The sequence below is a fragment of the Nannobrachium achirus genome (assembly GCF_963921795.1).
Source record: "Nannobrachium achirus genome assembly, chromosome: 24".
Taxonomy (NCBI): Eukaryota; Metazoa; Chordata; class Actinopteri; order Myctophiformes; family Myctophidae; genus Nannobrachium; species Nannobrachium achirus.
In genome coordinates this window covers 2,619,863-2,637,970 of record NC_137831.1, presented here as the reverse complement: position 1 = coordinate 2,637,970, position 18,108 = coordinate 2,619,863, and the positions used below count along the sequence as shown (strand labels likewise).

The following is an 18,108-nucleotide window of genomic DNA, read 5'->3' as shown; positions in this document are numbered from 1 at the left end:
AACATCAGGAACTGGCTCTGTCGAATTGAAACGATACGTCCCCGGAGAAGACGCGCTGTGATTGGCCAGTAGTCACTTTGACTGGCAGCAGTCCCTTATAGGTTTTGTTTTTTCTCCAGGAAGTCCGGACTACAATTGTTACAACACGCCTGCTCCAATGAACTGCAAATGAGGCGAACGAGGCATCAATAGCTTTCTATATCTGTGGTTTGTGGGGGTGTGTTTCGGTTCGGAGCGCCTCCCTGCGGTGGCAGAGCTATACCCTGGTGGTGGAGTGTTTCGGCGCCTCCCTGCGGTGGCAGAGCTATACCCTGGTGGTGGAGTGCCCGTGGGGCAGGTTGGTACTGTTCTGGCTGCCCCCGAAGGCGCTGGTGAAGTTGTGCAGCGGCTGCAGGCCGGCCAGCGCGTTGGGGATCATGGTGATGGTGCTGCACGGCGGCGGGACGGGCGACGCCATCAGCGGGACGTCGTCGGGCGAGCGGCGCAGCGTCAGCGTGTAGTCGGGCGGGCAGGCCAGCCGCTGCAGCGCCTCGTGCGACGCCGCCGCCGCCAGCGCCTCGCTGTGCGCCTGCAGCACCGCCTCGCACTCGTGGAGGCCGTGGGGGTCCGACAGGACGTGGTGGTCCGCAAGACCGTGGTGGTCCGACAGCCCGTGGAGGTCTGACAGGCCGTGCTCCAACAGCTGCTGCTGCTTCATCTGCAAAGACACAACGCAGGCGTTTAGCAGACGCTCTCAAAGCAGAAATAAGGAGTTTTCTGCTGACATAAGCAGGAATCATGCAATTGCTTATTTAAAAAAAATATTTTAATGTAATTTTATTCAGGCAGCTAACCGTGCTTCCTAAAGAAATGTTGTGTGTGTGACACTTCCTGGGGCTACAATCTGCCTCCAAAACTATTATTTTTATCTGTGAGAAGTTCTGTCATTGGTCGATTAAACTGGGTGCCCATCCAAAATAACAGACCAATCAGGTTCTTGTTCAGATTGGTTGACCTGTCTGTCAATCCTTTTAGCCCCGGTCGGCTGGTTCATGCACCAATGAGCTGCTAGTGACAGAGCTTTCTTACAGATAAAATAATAGTTTTGGAGGTAGACTGCGGCTCCTAGAAGCGCCACAGAGACTAGATTTTTTAGGGAGCATTGTTAGCCGCTGGACTGAATATAATAAAAAAATAAAAAAATAAAAAAATAAGCCATTGCATGATTCCTGCTTATGTCAGCAGAAAACTGCTTATTTCTGCTTTAAACCAGAGCGATTTACAACTAGAACATTTGCAATTTGTGAAATTGCAAGTGTGGTTGCCCTGTGGTTCAAATCATATTTGAGTTTTGGTGAAGTGAATTTCCATTATTTTGGGGGCTGTGTTTGTTTACCAGTAAGTGCTGCATCTTGTGCATTGTAATGCATTACTTGGCTGATTTGACCTATGTGGGACCAGAGCCTGCTTTTAGTGTGTCAATGAACAAAGTTCATCCAGATGCCTGGGGATCCCCATATATGAGTATAAGGGGGTACCCTAACAGGGCATCTATAAACCCTAAAAGGGCATCTATAAACCCTAACAGGGCATCTATAAACCCTAACAGGGCCTAACAGGGCATCATCTGGGAATGCCCATACTGGATATTTCTTTTATCCGTTAATATATATCCATAGGGACTTAATATTAACGTTTTTGGGGGGAATGCCCATATATGGACATATATGGTCTCATGTAGTCTATGATGTCAGTCATCTCCAGAAGGTCAGTGGGGAAAATGAATTCACAAAAAAATGTATATCAATTAAACAATACAACTTTTCTCTTAGCAAGTCTTCTGAAATTGTTTTAGTCTAGTCTAGTCGACAAAACATCAAAATCGTCTTTTAGTCTGAGTCGACAAGATTAAACACTGCCCTCATGTATGGTCATTGAGGGTATAGGTGAATGCTACCCGCTACTCGCCTGCAGTGACATCAGCTCCTCGCTCTGCAGGTGGTGCGCCACATCGTTGGCGGCGGGCGAGCACACGCCGCCCGCCATGCCGCCCAGGGGCGTGGCCCGCTGCGGCGTGGGGCCGGTGCCGCCCCCGCCCCGCCCCCCGCCGCTGCGCTGGTTGTTGGAGTCGTGCCGCCGCTTGTCCTTCTTGTAGTAGAGCGCGGCGAACGCCAGGATGTTGAGGAACAGCAGCGAGGCGCCCACGGCGATGGTGACGCTAAGCTCCGTGCTGTAGTCACGCTTGGTCTCGATCACCACCTGTGGTGGCAGGAATTTACACAACTGTCACCATACCGTTGTTCCCTATTGAGGTTGGCACATTTCCTGGGGCAAGATGCCCAGATCACACGTCTTCTTATTTTGTCACTCAAAAAGCGCCTGCAATGTAGTGCATTTGAAACTACATTGCAGTGCACATCATGGGGTGATCACTGCTTGCCTCCTGTGAATTGTTTTATTTTAATTTTTGTTTATTTTCTGTTTATTTCGTTGCTGAGTGAGGTCAGCAGACAAAGTGACGTGAGTGAGATGAAAAAACCTGGGTGAAATGTGCCAATCTCAACAGGAAACATCGGTGTGTGCTACCATAAAAAAAGTAATTTATTTTTGGAAGTGTGTTTTAATATTAGTATCCTATGTAGCCCTTCTCTTTAGTGCATTTTAAAATGTTTCATACTTGAAAACGAGCTATATTGAAAGATGACACCCTAACTTTAACAAAAAATAATATTTTAATAGAGTCTACATGGATATGAATGCATAACAAGTCAGCAATGAGGTGGATGAGGAAACAAAATTAAATTTATAATTATTGGAGTATTTAAATCACGGGTCAAATTTGACCCACTAACAACAAAAGTGTCACCAGTTTTCTAACACAATGCAAGGGTTAAGTTAAGTTACTTTCCAATCCTTACTCCTACGTCACCAGTCCATAGATGAAAGACTTTTTGCATAAGAAGGGACTAGCCTAATAGTCAGGAGCCGATGTTGTTGTTAATAAATATATTGTTTCATATTCACTCCACCTTTGTGGAAATGTGATAATTTCTACTACACACCGTCGACTCGCCGCCCTCCAGGTCTGCGGCGCCGGAGCCGCGGCGCTCTGAGTTCTGCTTGGTGTTGGCGCCCCCCGGGGGCACGGCGGGGTGGCGCGTGGTGGAGGGCCAGCTGTTCTTGCCCGGGAAGCGCTTGGTGTAGGGGTACGGCGTGGTGTCCTGCGGGGGGATCTTAGTGGTCGTGGACACGTACTGGAACAACTCGTTGATGTTGTGGAGGTGGGGGACCAGCTCCAACCAGAAGGCCACCTGAATATATTAAATATAATAAACAGATATAATTAATATTAAATATAATAAAGATATATAATGAACAGCTCGTTGATGTGGGTTAGGGTTAGGGGGACCAGCTCCAACCAGAAGGCCACCTGAATATATTAAATATAATAAACAGATATAATTAATATTAAATATAATAAAGATATATAATGAACAGCTCGTTGATGTGGGTTAGGGTTAGGGGGACCAGCTCCAACCAGAAGGCCACCTGAGTTGACAAGGGTGGGAGGAAAAATGTAATGGACATTTGTCACGAGCGCCCATGATGAAACTATGGGTGCGTTGGGAAATGCGCACCGGGTGTGTGCTCAGTGTAGTGAGTGCAGTGGGCGTGACGTTGTAGAGTGCGTTCAGTGTGGCTTGTTTACGAACGACCAGTTAAGAGGCAGCTGTGAGCTTTTTTTTTTCAATCTGAAGGTAAACTTTCTGAAAAGCAGCAGTTGCTAACGTAACGTTGATATTGAAAGGAGATGTAATTCATAACATTGGCATGCCTGCTGTTAGTTTACATGTTGATGTGTGTGAAACTATCAACGCCCAAACGACTAATTAAGCTGCAAATGCTGCATTTTGCGGTTAGCACGCGGTTAGCGCTCGAGACACGACCATGAAAACCAACCAATCAAAACAATCTTCTGAGTAGGGTCGGTCAGTGCGTGCACTCGGCACACCGGTGCGCCACGCACTGGATTTCCGAACGACAACGCACCAAGTGCACTGAATAGATGAACGACAACATGGTACACCAGTGCGTTGAGTTCACATTTCCGAACGCACCCAATATTTAATCGCCCAGTGCCAATTTCTTTTGTATTGATCTTACCTTATTTCAGAGGGTAGGAGTAAAAGTAAGGTATGACCTGGATTTATTTTGCGATAGTATCTTCTTTCACAAAAATAACAATCGCAGCCATCAGTGCTTTTATAACGGCCGGTAGAGAAGGCCACGTTTTAAGCAACTAAAAGTTAGATTAGGAGATAAATGCACTTTTGTGAATCTCATAACACGTGATCTCCCGTTGCATTTTCTTTTTTTTTTAAATAGCCGTTCCACAAGCTCATAATGTGTCGCATCGCACCTTGGTGGCGCGGTAGTGGTCATAATAAATAGTAGGGGTGTAACGGTATATTTTAATAGCGATTCGATACATTTCACGATACATGGTTGACGATACGATACATGGACGATATTGGTTTATTTATGGCGATACGATACGATGTGATTCAATGATTTAAAATCGATATAGTAACTATCTAGCAAAGAAATTAAATCTGTGTGAAAGGTGTGGATAGTGCAGGTTTTAAGGGAAACATGTATTATTATGGATATAAATAAGTAAACACAGTGATTATCTGCCAAATACATGGACATTGTATATTGACAAACCTGCACCTTGACATGAACCCAGAGATTACACACATGTATCGATAGACCAGTGTAGCTATATGGAAAGGAAAAGTAATAAAACCCATCCTTTAAATGTTTTCTTCTTAAAAATACTAAATACAATGCACAAGTAGGTAGAATCGATACAATCGATTCCTTGCACTGCCGATTCGATACGATACAAAATAAAACGATACGATTCGATTTGAGCTGTTTTCATTTCGATATACTTCGATTTTTTAAGTTAAAAAAGATATATCGATACAGTTACTATATCATTACACCCCTAATAAATAGTGAACGTTTGGGGTTGTAGGGGTTGATCAGGTTTTGGAGGTAAAGTACCTTGGTGGCACGGTAGTGGTCATAATAAATAGTGAACGTTTGGGGTTGTAGGGGTTGATCAGGTTTTGGAGGTAAAGTACCTTGGTAGCACGGTAGTGGTCGCGGACGCGCGGCTTCAGGCCGATGTGCAGGTACAGCTGGTCCTTGGGGTTGTACTTGGTCCAGGCCACCTCCTCAAAGCGGTTGGGCTTGGTGTGGATGAACTTGGTGTCCTGGGGAACGGGCTGGTTGGGGTCCCTGGGGAGACACAGGGGGGGGGGGGGGGGGGGGGAGGAAGGGAACGTGTCATTTAACTGTTCTGCTGCTGTTGACGGTGCTCACCGTCATTGAAAGGGTTAATACCATGGCGCCGTTGACGGTGAGGACTGTCAATCTTACTGTATATACAGTAAAGATATTATTACTTACTGTACGTCGCTCCGGTCCCGCCTGCATCGGTAATGTCCGCGATTTGTTTACAACGCACGTCGGGCGTGCACGCGAAGTTAACGTCCTCCATAGTAAATCCATTGAGAGGCCCATAAAGAGACCTCATTTTCTCCAAAAGGGACATTCTTATACAAAGGATGGTCTCCACTCTTCCATACTGTACACAAACGCTGGGCGCAGCCATGTTCTCTTCTGGGCTCACACTGTCATGTGACTAGATGACGTAATCGTTGCCGTCAAGTGATAATCCAAAAAAACAAAAACAACCCCTTCCAGCCCTTCAAAATAATAGCGGCGGCCTATGGAGGAAACGGCGTGGCACCGAGGCACCAAGCAACCTTCAGATTAAGAGGCACTATTAGTGTTAAAGCAGTGGCTTTCAACCTATTTTCACAAGTGTTGAATCAGGGGTAAAGATCCCTGCGACATGCTAGCGTCATGTCCAGGGGGTGCCAAGGACCCCTTAGTTGAGAGAGAGATGAAGCAGGGACCCCCACAACCTGTTCATAGATTCCATATAGTTTCATTGTTTGACAGCACAATCATCAGTGTATTTTGGATTCATGTCAATTTGTGTTTTCAGATATTTAACCACTTGAACCGTCAATACTTAATAAACTTGACCTTTCACTCTGTACTTAGTCTGCTCTTTTTCCCCTCTACACCAAACCTCTTTGCCAAAAATAGCCAATCTACAAGCTTGTAGATCAGCTATTTTTGGCTAAAGAACTCCCAATATGGACAGATATCGTGTTCAAGTGGTTAATATATAAAGGAGGCAAAGGCTTTCTATCACACGAAGATTTGAATGACCCCTGTAGTAACTTTGAGGACCCCCTGTTGAACTAGGTCATTAACCAAAAGGTCAACAATTCAACTCAGTCTGACAGGTTATACCTGTAAAACAATATATAAGCTGTTGTTAAAAGAACAAATACATCATATATGCAGGCATATTGGGAAGCTGCACTAGTTGACCAAGCAAACGTCACATCATCTCCAGATAGAAAATTGGCGGAGTTCAATTTCAAAATATTGCATGGAATTCTCCCAAACATGTCAAACTTGTATAAATGGAAGCTTGTCTCTAATCCTCTGTGTGTTGGTTTGGTAAAAGAAGACACAGAACATAGGTTTGTTTCATGTCGGTGTCTGGGTAACTTTTGGAACCATGTTTCTGCTCTTATGTCTCAGCTTAATGTCACATTTAGAGTAGAATTGTCAAACATTATGTTGGGTCTCAATACAACGACTAGAGACAGATATTGTATCAATTTGATTTTAACAACAGCTAAACTGTCCATCTTCCATAGATGGATGGACCCCTCGACGTCCATCTACCTGCATCTGTGAGTGCGGCTGGAATGTTTTCCCTTCCTTCTCGTTGTGTCCGAAACGTGCTTCCCGTTTCAATCATCTGCGGCGGCAGCGTGTCGATGCTAAACGGACACTTTAACTGTCCATTAGGGTCGCTCAAAGTGTCCGCTTTGCCCATTTTCAACGTGATCTTCGTGTAATTGGACCTCGCCAACGGACATTATGAGATCCGTCTATTCACTGCTGCGTCTCACAGGAGGGCCGTGGACTGTTAGAAACCCATTAGAATTATTCAATGCTTTAACTATTGAAAAATAGCAGATCTACAAGCTCACAACTGTGAGCTTGTAGATCTGCTATTTTTGAAAAATCGTGATTTCGTTTTTTTTTTTTTTGCAAGTCTTTGAATGTATCTTTTTAAAAGCGAACATTTGTAACTCAAATATTTGCTTCTGGGGGGGTCCCTGGAACAACGTATTTTGAGATGGGGGGCCGCGGCCAAATGCTTGTAATTTTGAGCGTCCTTGAAATGAAAAGGTTTGAGAACCACTGATTTTAGAAGAAAGATTTAGAAGACATTCATAGAATCGGGTCAAAAATATTCAAAGATAGCAGATCGACAAGCTTTCAGCGCGGCACTCAGTGCAGCGCTGTGAGCTTGTATGTCTGCTATTTGTTTATAGTTAAAGCATTATATAATGGTTCAAATCACAATATTGAACTATGTCATTAATATACCTTAGAGGAGTTGTGTGGAAATAAAATAAAAGTTCCCCTCCTTCTGTGTTGCCTAGAACTGGAGGATTGATTTGGGGTTTGTATTGTAAAGTACAACTTGATGACATCACACATTGTACTTTACAATACAAACCCCAAAATCAATCCTCCAGTTCTAGGCAACACAGAAGGGGGGGAACTTTTTTTTTTCTATTTCCACACAACTACTCTAAGGTATGTTAATGACATATTTCAATATTGAAAATTGGTGGTCTTCCCCTTTAAGTAATAGTTTGGGCGAATCTGATACTTCCCTGACCACGATAAAGGTCCGTTTCTCAGTGGTTTTGTCAACTATGAAGGTTAAATAACAAATTGAGCTCCCATGTCCCTGGCAAAAATGCGGGCAAAAAATGTTTGACAGCAAGGGTAATTTGCAGTCTCATTCACTTAGCCTACTATACACTATACTATAAAGGAAAAAATTACTCCCGAAAAAATCTGCTTTAAGTGGGATGTGAGGGGTCAAACTAGGGGTTTTTAATGATTCTGAATCCATTGCAAGCATTTGTTTTGCATGAAAAAACATTCCCTGTGTTAAAAAACGGCCAACAAAACTATGGTTTAGTGATGAGGCATCTGGGAACGAAAGGGTTCCCAGTTCGAATCCGGGTTCCCCCTGAGTTAATGTCGAAGGGTCCTTGGGCAAGACTCTGAACCCCACATTGCTCCCGGTGAGCAGGTTGGTGCCTTGCATGGTTTCCTCCGCCACCGGTGTATGAATGTGCGCGTGAATGGGTGAATGTAATGCACAATCTCTGTAAAGCGCTTTGGATAAAAGCGCTGTATAAATGCACCATTTACCATTTATTTACCATTTTTTCACAGTCTTTTGGGGTTAGCCCACACTGTTTGGTAGGAATGGTATTTGTAGTTATTCTATATTTTCCACTGCAGGTCAGAACTGAGCTCTCATGCAGGGACGTGCTGGGCCCCTGATTCAGCCCGGGAAAAAGAGTTGGAGAGGCCCTCATTGCGCGCTACAGAGAGAGATCTCTCTCTATAGCGCTGCTGCTACTCAAAGATTTGCCAATTACATGAGTCATATTTCGTCGTTGTCAGGTGGAAACCTTGTATGTCCAAAACCGTTTGTTTTGTATTTATCATTTTAAAAATGATTTAAACTAGTGAAAACAGCAGATCTACAAGCACACAACGCCTCGCACCCGACAGTAGTGATTTGCCGCCCAGCCCCCAAAATGGAACGAAGGCCGACATTTTATTATAATCTTTTTCCTAATGGCCGGCCTGGACCGGCCGGGAATGAACCGGCCGTTCGGGAGTTGTCCCGCTTTTCCCAATGGCCAGCACGTCCCTGCTCTCATGTGACTCATGTGGCGCCGATTACATTAACTTTGGATAAGCACTGTGGAGGGGGGGGGCAACCTTGACGCTGACAGTGTGTGTGTGGGGGGGGGGAGAGAGAGAGAGAGAGAGAGAGGGAGAGAGAGAGAGAGAGAGAGAGAGAGAGAGAGAGAGAGAGAGAGAGAGAGAGAGAGAGCTCCCTGCACCCTAAACAGTAGGGGTGTAACGATACATTTTACCAACGATACGATACGCATCACGATACATGGTTAACGTTACAATAAATGGACGATATTGGTTCATTCATGGCGATACGATTCAATTCAATGATTTAAAATCGATATAGTAACTATTTAGGAAAGAAATTAAATCTGTGTAAAACGTGTAAAAATCTATTATTATGGAAGTAAACGCTGTGATTCTCTAGCAAATACATGGACATTATATTTCAACACACATGGACAAACCCACCTTGACATGAACACAGATATTACACACATTTATCCATAGACCAAGAGTAGCTATATGGAGTGGAAAGGTAATTAGACCCCTCTTTTTAATTTTCCATCTTAAAATTGCCAAATACAAGGCACAAATACTTAATTTCCATACAATCAATTATTTGCATTGGAAAACGATTCGATACCGATTACCACATTTTAAAACGATACAAAGCCAAAGCGGTACGATATTTTGCTTTTGCAAATTATATGGTAGATCAGGGTTTCCCATATAGTTTTCCCCAAGAGACGAATTATGTCTAGGGTACCAAGCCGAGGGCCACAACAACAACTACTCCAGCGACAGTTCAGATATCGTCATTGTCGGGCAGAAACCTTGTATCTCCAAGTTTCAGATGTTAATTTTTTTTGGTAAAGCAAAGCCCTGCTTCATCATACAAGACCATTGCACAAAAGTAACAAAACTAGTGAAAACAGCAGATCTACAAGCACACAACGCCTCGTTTTCACTAGTTTAGTAACTTTTTTAGACAATAGATACAAAACAAACGGTTTTGGACATACAAGGTTTCCACCCGACAACGACAATATACTAGTGTTGTTGCTGCTCTTATACCACCATTATTACTGTGGTTGGTGGCCCGCGGGCCGCCTATTGGGGAACCCTGTCGTAGATCATTACAAATTAAAATCGATTTTTGGATTCAGTTACCATATCGTTACACCCTCACTAAACAGAGCCTCATCCAGAGTGCGTCGTCACGTTGCTGCTCCTGGAGCCTCTGAGGGGAAAACCGTGACACACATGAGGACAGGGGCGTCACACCATATAAGGGCATATAAAGAGAGCCAGACGGACATAGATAAGAGATCTCCATATGATGATGTATGGGCATGAAGGGGACTCGCCACAGACAGGCTTTACTTTTCCTTGAGTGCCTCATAATGGAAAAAAAAAAAAAACGTTATTTACAGGGATCCGTTTACACTCGCAAGATTTAAAGATCTAACAGGGGTCCATTTGGTTACCGACTCTCCATCATTTAGCTGGGGACCACCTTGAACCCCCTCAGGAACCAAACATAATAATAAATAAAATAAATACATTTGAGAATCTCTGCTCTAGAAACTAAACGTGCCAGGATTTCACACTGCAGGGCCAACAGGCAGCTGCTGTACAGAGAGAAGAGAAGAGACACTTCTTAGTGTTGTGACTGCGTTGTTTGTCCCTGCAGTACAGAGACATGATCCGTCTGAAAATAACCCTTTAAGACCAAGAATTATTTGATACTTTAACTATAAAAAAAAAAGCACATCTACAAGCTCAGATCTACAACTCAGATCTACAAGCTTGCAGCGTGGCACTCAGTGCCGCACTGCGAGCTTGTAGTTCTGCTATTCTGTTTTTTAAATCATAAAAACTTGTACAAATCATTGAATATAATGTATTTTTAAAGTGAACATTTGTAACTCAAATATTTGCTTCTGGGGGGTCCCTGATACACAATATCTTGAGACGGGGGCCGGCGGCCAAATACGTATAATTCTAGGGGTCCTTGACATGAAAATGTTTGAGAACCACTGACATAGAAACATGCACTTCTTTTTTTTTCTTTTTTCTTTTTCTCCAAAAAACCTTAGAAGGATTTAGAAGACATTATAGAATCGGGTCAAGAATATTCAAAGACTCGCACAAAATAATGTCCACGACTTTTCAAAAATAGTAGATCTGCAAGCTCGCAGCGCAGCACTCGGTGCTGCGCTGTGAGCTTGTAGATCTGCTATTTTAAGTATAAAATAATAGTTAAAGGGATAAAAAAAAATGCAGTCGCGGTGGAAATGGGATAAGCACCCTGACACCCATAGGAGAGATGTCCTACAAGCACCCTGACACCCATAGGAGAGATGTCCTACAGGCTGAGGCCTGTCATACAGCATCTCATTACACTGTCACCGTCACCCTGACGCGGGGCCATATAGGATCCAAACATAACACCTAAAAATAAGCACGTTCGGACGTGGTGTCAGTGCTGTAAAGTAACTAAGTACATTTTAAGTACAGTTTTGAGGTATTTGTACTTTACTTGAGTATTTCCATTTTCCAATACTTTTACTTCTACTCCACTACATATCGGATCCAAATTTTGTACTTTTACTCCACTACATTTATTTGAAAACTATAGTTACTATATATTTTGCAGGTATACATTATAATATTATAACATACATAAACCCACTTTAGCCCTGTTTTATACCGTGGCTATTTGAAAATAGCAGATCTACAAGCTCACAACGCGTCGCATCGCGACCCGTTGTGAGCTTGTAGACGAAGTACATTTTGATGCCAACACGTTCATACTTTTACATTTTACAAGTACATTTTGAATTTACCAGACTTTTACTTGTAACGGAGTATTTCTATATTACAGTATTGATACTTTTACTTAAAGGGATATTCCACTTTCAACAGGGAAACAGTGGAAGGGCCTCTCTCCCCACACACACCCATTGTAACTTCAAACTTCATTTTAACCATGATAGATTCATTAAAAACACCCATTATTATTTTTCTGGTGACTCATACTACCCTCCTGAGCAGGCCATGTTTTATCCATAACTTTTTTCATTTATTTTTAATAATTATTTGGGAAAATGGAAAAAATTAAATACAAAAAGATAATTATTAAAAATAAATGAAAAATGTTACGGATAAAACACGGCCTGCTCACGTATTAGGAGGGTTATATGAGTCACCAGAAAAAAAGAATAATGGGTGTTTTTAATGAACCTATCATGGTTAAAATGAAGTTTGAAGTTACAATGGGTGTGTGTGGGGAGAGGCCCTGGGCCTGGAGGGCCTGGTAACATTTACATCAAATATCTAAATATTGAATCAAGCACATTAAAAACTGTTCACGGTGTTCATAAAAGCCTGATTAGACGATAAAATTACCAAAAGTTTTTTTGAAAGTGAAATATCCCTTCAAGTAAAACAATTGAGTTATTTTTCCACGACTGGGAACTGCTTAGGAAGGGAAAAAGCTTTCCTTCCCGGCACACAAGAACTTTCTTTTTGTTTTAGTTTTTAAATGACGGCTCACTTTGCGTGTTTGCACAGCGCGCACACTCCATATAAATTATGATTCATTTAGGATTCCAATTTATGAGTCGGCTTTGAATTTCTCTTGTTTCTCTTGTTTATTCGGGCAAATCTTTTCCTGTAAATCATTATGCCTTGGCAGCCCAGTTGGCTCATTCTATCATCATGCAGTTACATTGTTTTTTTCTTTTCCAAATGAACCTTTAATGCATTGAATATTGCACACAGAGTGTGTTTAAAATCAAGAGTCTGCTGATCCAGTTTGTTTTGGCTGAAACTACATGGTTTGTATCCTTTCTCTTTACACATCTACACCCAGGGACGTACAGAGAATGTTAGAGAGGCAGGGGCTGACATTTCTAAAGGGGCCTTTTGGTGGAAATATCGAAAATAGCAGACCTCCAAGCTCACAAAGCGTCGCAGCGCTATTTTCGTGCTTGATACCTCACTGAACTAAGCCTAATCAAGTGAATACTGGATTTCTACACAGAGAGGGCAATTCTGCCAACATAAGATGCTGCATTCAAGTTCAGGAGAGTTTGGACAAGGCAAGGCAAGTCCTTTAAATCATTCTTAAAATGATAAATACAAAACTAAAACGGTTTTGGACATACAAGGTTTCCACCCGACAGTGACGATGTACAAGTATATGCCTACAGTATAAGTTATTTGTCTGGATTTTAATTTTCCAATTCCATCTCTGTATAATAATTCACATGCGTTTATAAGTGTATTGATTTGTCGGAGGCTTGACCTGCGACCCAGTAACTGTATGCTAAACGCTGCTGATTAAATCCTTTTAGGCCTAGAATTATTGAATGCTTTAACCAGTGAAAAATAGCAGATATACAAGCTCACAGCGCGGCACCGAGTGCCGCGCTGCGAGCTTGTAGATCTGCTATTTTTGAAAAAGTTGTGAAAATGTGTGCAAATCTTTGAATATGTTTTTTCAAAGCGAACGTTTGTAACTCAAATTGTGCTTCTGGGTGGTCCCTCCCTGGAACTAGATATTTTGAGATGGGGATCCGTGGCCAAATAAATATCATTTTGGGGGTCCTTTACATGAAAAGGTTTGAGAACCACTGACATATAGTCTCTCAAGAACAGACTAACTGAGCTCCAGTTAAAGTGAAAAGGACCTTTTCTTTGACGATGGCTGGCCAGATTGCTGACATAGAAACATAGGGGTTTTTTTCAAAAAATCTTAGGATTCAAAAGACACTTATAGAATCGGGTCAAAATTCTAATTTTCACGATTTTTCAAAAACAGCAGATCTACAAGCTCGCAGCGGGGCACTCGGTGCTGCGCTGTGAGCTTGTAGATCTGCTGTTTTTCAATAGTGAAAGCATAAAATAATGATACACAATAATGTGTACCCGTTCTAAATGCATTAAATCTCGCTGCGCTGCGTAAGCATGTTTCCATGTTCTAACACTCCATCACAGAATGCTGCAGTGCAGCTCGTCAGACCCAGTTCAGCACAACTCATCTTCTTATAACATACAGCAAGAGTCTTCAACAGGGGGTCCTCAGAGTTACTACAGGGGGTCCTCTAAATCAGGGGTTCCCAAACTTTTTTGTCTCAGTACACCCCATACATATATTTTTTTAATAACATAATATCGTCGTTGTCGGGTGGAAACCTTGTATGTCCAAATCCGTTTTGTATTTATCATCTATAAAATGTACTGAAATAGTGAAAACAGCAGATCTACAAGCACACAACGCCTCGCGATACGAGGCGTTGTGTGCTTGTAGATCGGCTGTTTTCACTAGTTTTGTGCGACAGTCTTGTAGGATGAAGCAGGGCTTTGCTTTGCGAAAAGACGTACACATTTGAAACTTGGAGATACAGTACAAGTATAGTCAATACAATAGAAATGTAGTTAAACACCCAGCCTAATTCCCGCCGGGGGACGCTGTGGGCACTGGGGGGCGTGTTCCTTCCTTCGCATCATCAGCGCACACCCTAGGTGGGGTTGGCGATAGGGCCTTTCTGTGTGGAGCTTGCATGTTCTCCCCGTGTCTCCTAGGGTTGATACCCTCACAAAAACATGCAGTAATCCTGGTCTCTATACTGCCTCCCCCTGGCCAGCCGGGGCGCCTGATGGAGGGGAAAGGAACTGGTGGAATAACGTGTTCCTTCCACGCGCTACGTCCAAACCAGGGAAATCTCCACTGTCAGGTGAAAAGAAGCAACTTGGACCATGCATTGAAGGAAGCATGAGGTCAGTCCGTTGTCTCCCCAGGCACGGCAGAGGGAGAGCAGAGCCCAGGATTACATAGGCAATTGGCACTGGGTGAAAAAATGGGTTACAAAATTGTGGGATAAAATTTAGAATTAAAAAAAAAAACACCCTGCCTAAAAGGAACAACCCAAATACGAAATACGAATACCGTCTTGTTTACCTTGGAAGCCCTCTGTATTTAATTCATGGACATTCATGGGTTCGGCTATTTTCACTGAATGCACATGTTTTGTTCCAAAGGAGACTTTGGATGAAATCTCGGGTGAAATCTTGATTCGCGACACTTACAGAAAATGGCTAGTTCCGTGATTCTCCTTTTAACTACGCATCTCTCACACCATTACAAGCGCACAATGCAAGCGCACCATGTGTGGCCAAGCGATGCATTGTGAGCTTGTGAGTTCGGGCTGTTTTCACTGAATGCTACATTTCCAGCTCTCCACTTGTGTTTTGTTCCAAAGGGGCTCTTTGGATGATAATCACGGGTGAAATCTCGATTCGCGACACTTACAGAAAAATGGCTAGTTCGGTTATTCTCCTTTGACTTCACACGAATTGAAGCCATTTCCCACCTGACACAATTTCACACCCGGACAATGTCACACTTTCTCCTGAGAAAAAAAAAACGTGTGGATTTTCCAGCGATTTGCCCAAGGATTGCCAAATGGCAGCATCTGTAAGGTGTGTGCAATCAATCAGAGGCGTTCAGCAAAAGCTAGGGTATGGCAAAGATGGGAGTCCTCATGGAAAAGAGGCATTACATTTTGGATAACACGGTTCTATTGTGAAAATAGCAGATCTACGTGCTGTAGATCGGCTATTTTCACAATGTCTGAAAAAAACTAGTTTCGTCAGTTTTTTCCACAGGTTTCTATGGTTTCTTGGGCTGGATATGGCAGCCTGGAACGGTTGTTCAAGTGCAGCTAAACTTGGCATGTTAGTAAACGTGCCACAATTAACAATAATGCATTGCACCTGTGCAGCTGACCTGCGGAACCTGGGAATATACCATTCTGTCAAGATGGGGAGAATATAATTATAATACCTTGTTAAAGTGACCATTTTGTTAAATTTTGCATTTGTAGTTATTTTATTATTTTATACTCTAACTATTAAAAGATAGCAGATATACAAGCGTTGCGAGTTTGTAGATCTGCTTTTTTTGAAAAATCATCAAATATCTTTGAATATTTTTTTTACCGGATTCTATAAATGTATTCCAAATCCTTCTTCTAAATCAAACAAACTCTCAAACTTTTTCATGTCAAGGAACACCAAAATTACATGTATTTGGCCACGGACCCCCATCTCAAAATATGTTGTTCCAGGGACCCCCCAAAAGCAAATATTGGAGTTACAAATGATCGCTTTTAAAAATATATATTCAAAGACTTGAAAAAAAAAAAAATATATATATATATATATATATATATATATATATATATATATACATTTTTCCACCTCAAAAATAGCAGATATACAAGCTCGCACGCTGTGAGCTTGTAGATCTGCTATTTTTCAATAGCTAAAGCATTGAATAATTCTATCCCTAAATGGGTTGTGTCACTCTGTCTGTGAGCTCTGCTCTCCGACGCGGGCGGCAGTCGGCTTTGATCCGCGCGGACCACCACCACAGCACTCCGCCGGGAGGGTTAGCACGTCTCTTATTTAGCACGTTAGCACATCATGTCTCTTATTTAGGAGGGTGTCGCTCATACACACGTCCATGCTGTTGCGTGTCGCGGACATTTCTACGCTGCGCTGAGAACATCCGCCTGCAGCTTGCATGGTGTGAATTACGTTCTCACATGCTGCTCTGCAGCGACAAGGAGAATAATCCAGTTATCCTCGTCCAAAACACCTCTGGACGGAGAAAAGCAGGGCTGGAGGGATGTGTCCTGCACATAAAAGAGAGTCTCTGACGTTCCTAGCTTTGAACTGAGAAAAGAGGATAAGTTTCATTCCCTTCTGCTGTAGGTAAATAAATGTGTTTGCATCCAAAGAGCTTCAGCATTCTGTTGTCAGTGTACGTGTGGGCTTTTTCTTCTGTTCGTACAGGACTAGTCTTATTACCTTGGTCTGTTGTTGTGACTGTGGCTCACTCTTTGGTAACGTGAGCCAGTGACCCTAACCCTAACCCATTTCATACCAAGGTCCATTATTTATTCTGCATTTGAGCCACGAAACCACCGTTTGATATTTAATATAATAATACTAATAATACATTTTATTTATAACACACTTTACATTCTTATGAATCTCAAAGTGCTAGAGGTTTAAAACAAGGCAAAGAAAAAAGTAAAACAAGGCAAAAACAGCATTTAGGCAACTAGTCCATTACATAGGACCCAACTTAGCTAGACTAATGGGTCAGAGAAAAACTAAGCTAAAACAGGTAGATAGATGTTATGCTTTTATGTGTTTTGCCAAGTCCCAGAAAAGATGCCCTGTGATTGGCCAGTGCCAGTCACTTTGATTGGCACTTGTGCCGAATGCTCACCCTAAAACATTATTTATGAGATTGTGATGGCTTGTGTGGGACAACCAAGGCATGGATGTGTTTGTAATGACATCTAGTAACACATTCATGAAAAATAAATAACTTTTGAACACAACAAATAGTGTAAAAGCGATAGGCTTATTGGCTCCACTCTATGCTATGAGAGCTGTTGGGTTCTGCTGGGGAAACTGGACAACAGGGGCATTTCTGCCTAATAGACCCCATGGACAGTCATTATGGATCATTTGGGATCAATATAAGTAGGAAAATTAGCCTGGAAGTGATTTAGGGCTGAGTTATCCTTTAAATACTGAAATCAAGTAATGCAGCATATATTTAGCAATACTTTAACTCATGAGAGCGTAAAATGAAACCAAATGGATCCATTTGGTTTCATTTGGTCAATCATGTTGGGGGATCCTAGATGAACCAATGATCATAGAAACATACTTATTTTCTCCCACTCTCTATTGCTCTCTCTCTCTCTCTCAAAAAAAAAAGATTATTAACAGGTTAATTAAGCCTTTTAGCAGCAACACATGTGAAACAACAAATGTGAAACCGGGGTAGCCTACTTATTGGAGGTGGGAACGCTACGGTGAGATGAGTGGCTGGGTGGAGCATCACGAGGGAGACGGGACCGAAGTGTCCTTGAGCAACACACTGAACCTCTGAAACGTACCGCGTACTGCTGCCTTGCATGACTGCCTCGGGGCGTGTGTGTGTGTGTGTGTGTGTGTGTGTGTGTGTGTGTGTGTGTGTGTGTGTATGTTACCCATTTAGGCCTAGGATTATTGAATGCTTTAACCAGTGAAAAATAGCAGATATACAAGCTCACAGCGCGGCACCGAGTGCCGCACTGCGAGCTTGTAGATCTGCTATTTTTGAAAAGTCGGGAAAATGTGGGAAAATCTTTG

General features: G+C 42.6%; 1 protein-coding gene across 1 annotated transcript in view; it reads right to left on the bottom strand.

Annotated features, from left to right (window-relative positions):
- Positions 1 to 304: 304 nt before the first annotated feature.
- The window catches only part of nlgn4xa (neuroligin 4 X-linked a), a gene marked incomplete at its 3' end in the record, with an annotated part of 222,411 nt that continues 204,607 nt past the window's right edge, over positions 305 to 18,108 (bottom strand). The window contains exons 8-11 of the mRNA XM_080720796.1: positions 5,133 to 5,289; positions 3,042 to 3,290; positions 1,948 to 2,238; positions 305 to 697 (exon numbers count right to left, since the gene is read on the bottom strand). Coding sequence (XP_080576922.1) covers positions 305 to 697; positions 1,948 to 2,238; positions 3,042 to 3,290; positions 5,133 to 5,289 — 1,090 coding nt within the window. The remainder of the gene's footprint in view (positions 698 to 1,947; positions 2,239 to 3,041; positions 3,291 to 5,132; positions 5,290 to 18,108) is intronic.